The following is a 4,218-nucleotide window of genomic DNA, read 5'->3' on the forward strand; positions in this document are numbered from 1 at the left end:
TTCCGTTTGTTACATTTACAAACCCCAATTGGTGGCTATTTACCAGTTTGAAATGAATGGATGAAAATCAGTTATTATGGGAAAAAACCACTTTCCCTAGTAGACCTATACTTTTGATACATGTTTAGCAAAAATAATATCTAACTTTTTGCTATCTGCACACTGACATTGGGTGTATAAGAATCCAAGATAAGCTCAAGTGAAACAAGTCTGGTGTTTAGGATTTGCCAACAAAGGGAAAACCAACCTAAAACAGAGTACGGATATGGTTGTTTCAGAGAAAAAAACAATCTATTTTTCTGATACTTTATAATGGTTTGTTTTGTGGTATATGATAACAGTTTTTAGAAACTTCCATGTAATGTAACAAGCTCTACATTTTGAGGAGGTGAAGCTGCGTACCAGTAAATTATCTCTCGACTGATTGAGTTTGACAACACTTTTTTTTTTTTTTTTTTTTTTTTTTTTTTTTTTTTTTCCCTTAAACATAAGCTTGGTGACTATATTTAGGATTTATATTTTTGAAACTGTTACAAAACTTATCGAAATATTGCTGTATATTACATTTTTTTTTCCTTCAAACAAAACCAAAAAGTGTTATATTATTTTTCACAAATATGTATAGACAAACACAAGTTGCATATAAAACACGAATCCATGTATATATATATATATATATATATATATATATGTATATATATATATATATATATATATATATATACACACACATTAACATAAAATACGTATAATACAAATATGCATACATACACAGATACACACCTAAAAATATAAATACATGTGTGAAATATGCATCTGGGGACGATACTAATCATCTCTCTCTCTCAAAATTGTATATCACTTTTGTTCTTCAGAACAAACAAAATATATTTATGGATTAAATCTCGCAACTTGAGCTTGTAAGACGCGGTGATATTAAGTGCTAATTGATTGAAGGATTAATGGCGGTAAAAATATTTAATGTTTATCGAAAATGATACTTATATTCATTCTTTTTTGTGTCGGCAATAATACTTAATGTTGCGTTTTAGATGCGTGGTAAGTACTTCATCCATTAAATTGGATGAAAAAACATGTGCCAACTTCTAATTTAATAAAAAAAATTAATAATTTTTTTAATTAGTTCAACATTAATTATATCATTTTATAATACAAAAATATAAAAATATAAAAATTTCTCCAAATTAATTTACACAAATTATTAATTCTTTTTAAAACTAAACAAACATTTATCATATCAATGTTTGAAATAATAGAATTAATTTCAAATATATTTACTTTAATGATTTTAACTGAACTAGTTAGAGTTTAATAAATTATGCATATTTAATTAGATTAAAATAATATATTAATATTTAGTATAATTTATACACAAAATGAATAGCATTACATCATAATTCTATTTATGGAGTTCTGCTTTTTTCATTGGGGAAATTATCCTCTATCTTCTTCCTAAGTAAACATTCAAGGTTTTGTTCTTGATTAACATGTTTGTTTCTGTACCAACAAACAAGTAGAATGATGAAGATAATTGTACAAGTTCGTTTTCATTTATTTATTTATAAATTCATAATAAACTTCGAGTTATTAATGCACGACCGTCCATTGTTTAGTTTAGTACAGAGGACGTTTCATTAATGTGGCTACTGAGCTTTCTCTTCACTTGGACACAAATCCCAAACAAGCCAAATCTCAATCGACGAATGACCCCACAAACATAATGGACGCGTAATTCCATTCGCGTTCTCAAATGTGGGAAAAAAAATAAAATGTTCCAAGCTACTTCATTTGATAAGAGCATATAGGGATTCTAAATTCTATTAAATACGTGTCTTTAGCTTACCAATAATAGAATGAAAAACCAACTGCGACATCAAGATAAAGAAGCATATTTCTTGTGGCATCTAATTTTTTTTTTTTTTTCCTAATTTCCACACTAAACAAATGTAATGTGGTCTAAAAATTATCTTCATGTTGTGTGATGATTAAAAATGAAGATTTCAATGAGCACTAACGATTATTCTTATTACTAAAAAAAAATGGATTACATATATATAAAGGATGGGGATCATGACTCATTAGTGATGAGAAACTTACTGTTGAAGAATCGTGGGATTATTCGTTGACTAGTTTTCTCTTTAATTATATATTTCTCATCAATCTGCAATTGATTATGGTAAAACAAAATTGCATCGTACTCTTCTTGAAAATTTATTATTCAACTACAACTAGCTTTTTTTTTTCCATAATTTAACTGCGAAAAAGCATGCTTTAGCGAAATCAAAACAAGCCCATAAACTATATTCGTTTAAAATATAGACAACGTTTTAGAAACAATCAGAAACTTCTTTTTGCTTTCTTTGCTAGTTTTAGTTTTAGACATGGGAAAAGACTGATGATGAAAGCGATAAGACGTTGGAAGAATAATTGATTGGTAAGAATGAGAGATAAGTTGTAATTAGCTATTTTTAATTTTGTTTAATGTTTCAGTTAGAATTTTATTTTATTGAAAAAAAATCTGTTTGACCGAAATAAATTAGATGAAATGAAACAATTAATTTAATTTATTTTGATTTACAAAATTTTGACTATTTAAAAAAGAAATTGAATTACTAATTTAATTGTCCCTAACATAAAAGTATTTATTTTTTATTATTATTACGAAGAACAAGAAAAACACACACCCTAATAAATCAGACACGCGTCAATATCCGAAAACCCTTCTCTTCCCATTTCACTTCACTTCTCTTTTCTTTCTCTCTCTTATCAATCTCTTCAAGACTTCACTCTTTCTAAAAATCCAAAAAAAGAAAGGAAAAAGAAAACGTACCAATCCTTTCCTTTCGTTTCAAGGAGATTCCATTAAAGAAAACAATGGCAGAGCTTCAACCACCTGAATCGACGACGGTCCAGATCAACGGCAACGGATCAGCCGCCGCGGCGAGCACCGCCGTCTCCGCCGGCGCAATCCTCCCCGGCGCCGCCACAATCTCCGCCGGATTCCTTCCCGTGACCTCCTCCGAAACCCTAGGCGCGACGAAGCGCCAGAGACGCCCTAGCGTCCGATTAGGCGATCTCGGCGGCGACCAGACTTTTGATTCCCACTCTCGCCGCGCTCCCAAGCCATGGAAGACCAACCAGAGCCACGGCGGCGGAGGAATCGGAGGAATCTCCGTCGAGAATCGAGCGGGGAGAGAATCCACCACCGCCGCGGCAAAAGCCTCTTCCAAGACTCGGTCCATGGTCAACTTCAGCGAAACCCTAGAGTCAGAGGAGAGAGAGAGGGAGGGGAATCTGGAGGCGATGGCGATCGGAAGCTGGAGGCACGGAATCTCCAAAGAATCTTCGGTCAGAAAACGCGGCGGCGGCGGAGGAGGAGGAGGATTAGCCGCCGCGAAGAGAGTCCGATCGAATTGGATCTCCTCAGCCAAGTCCGGCGACGGAGACGAGAAATTCAGCGGCGGAGACGACGCTGACGAGAACAACGACGACGATGTCGATGGAGGAGGAGAAAACTCCGACAGTCCGGCGAACTCCATGGACGAGGAGAGGGAAAATGTCTACGCTCGGAGACACTCGAGGATCTCCGACCGCCATAACCACCGCGACGGAGTGGATGTTCTCTCTGCGCCGTCAGACACTGAGGCGAGGGAGTGGATCGGCAACGGACACGGAGAGGACGGAGTTAGGGTTTGGCTGAACGGATTGGGGCTGAGTAGATACGCTCCGGTGTTTGAAATCCACGAGGTTGACGACGAAGTTCTTCCGATGCTGACTCTGGAGGATCTCAAGGACATGGGAATCAACGCTGTCGGGTCTCGGAGGAAGATGTTCTCCGCGATTCAGAAGCTCGGCAAGGGCTTCTCGTAATGGTGAAGTGAAATCCATGGTAATTTCTTAGTTTTTTTTGTATTTTTATCATCAGTCACGGCAATGCAAGTGCAATGTTTGATGTTTCGGAAAAAAAAAAAAAAAAAGAAAAAAAAAAACAGAAAAGAAACAAACTTCTTGTTCTTTTTTTTTTCGGGTTTGAATCTCTGATATAAAAAAGTTTTGCAAGTTTAGTTTGTTTGATGTGAACTGTGATCGTGATAAATTTGGTGTCGACGAGGTTGTATTGTAATGAATATGTAGTTCTTGGAGAGGAAATGAAAAAGAGGGAAGGAAATTTAGTGGCCATGGAAGTGGTGATTTGAA

The 4,218-nt window shown here is 35.2% G+C and overlaps 1 protein-coding gene across 1 annotated transcript; it reads left to right on the plus strand.

Moving 5' to 3' along the window:
• The first annotated feature begins 2,707 nt into the window (after positions 1–2,707).
• On the plus strand, positions 2,708–4,218 carry LOC149383154 (Sterile alpha motif (SAM) domain-containing protein). Its single transcript, XM_089629461.1, has one exon. The coding sequence runs from the start codon at positions 2,896–2,898 to the stop codon at positions 3,889–3,891; it is 996 nt and encodes a 331-aa protein (XP_089485587.1). The 5' UTR covers positions 2,708–2,895; the 3' UTR covers positions 3,892–4,218.

The sequence above is a fragment of the Urtica dioica genome, chromosome 10, assembly GCF_054948205.1.
Source record: "Urtica dioica subsp. dioica isolate 48M chromosome 10, U.dioica_male_clone48M_v1_H2, whole genome shotgun sequence".
Lineage (NCBI taxonomy): Eukaryota > Viridiplantae > Streptophyta > Magnoliopsida > Rosales > Urticaceae > Urtica > Urtica dioica.

Bases quoted from the DNA above. Each gene is read 5' to 3' on its own strand.
- LOC149383154 (XM_089629461.1), top strand. From the start codon at position 2,896: ATGGCAGAGCTTCAACCACCTGAATCGACGACGGTCCAGATCAACGGC.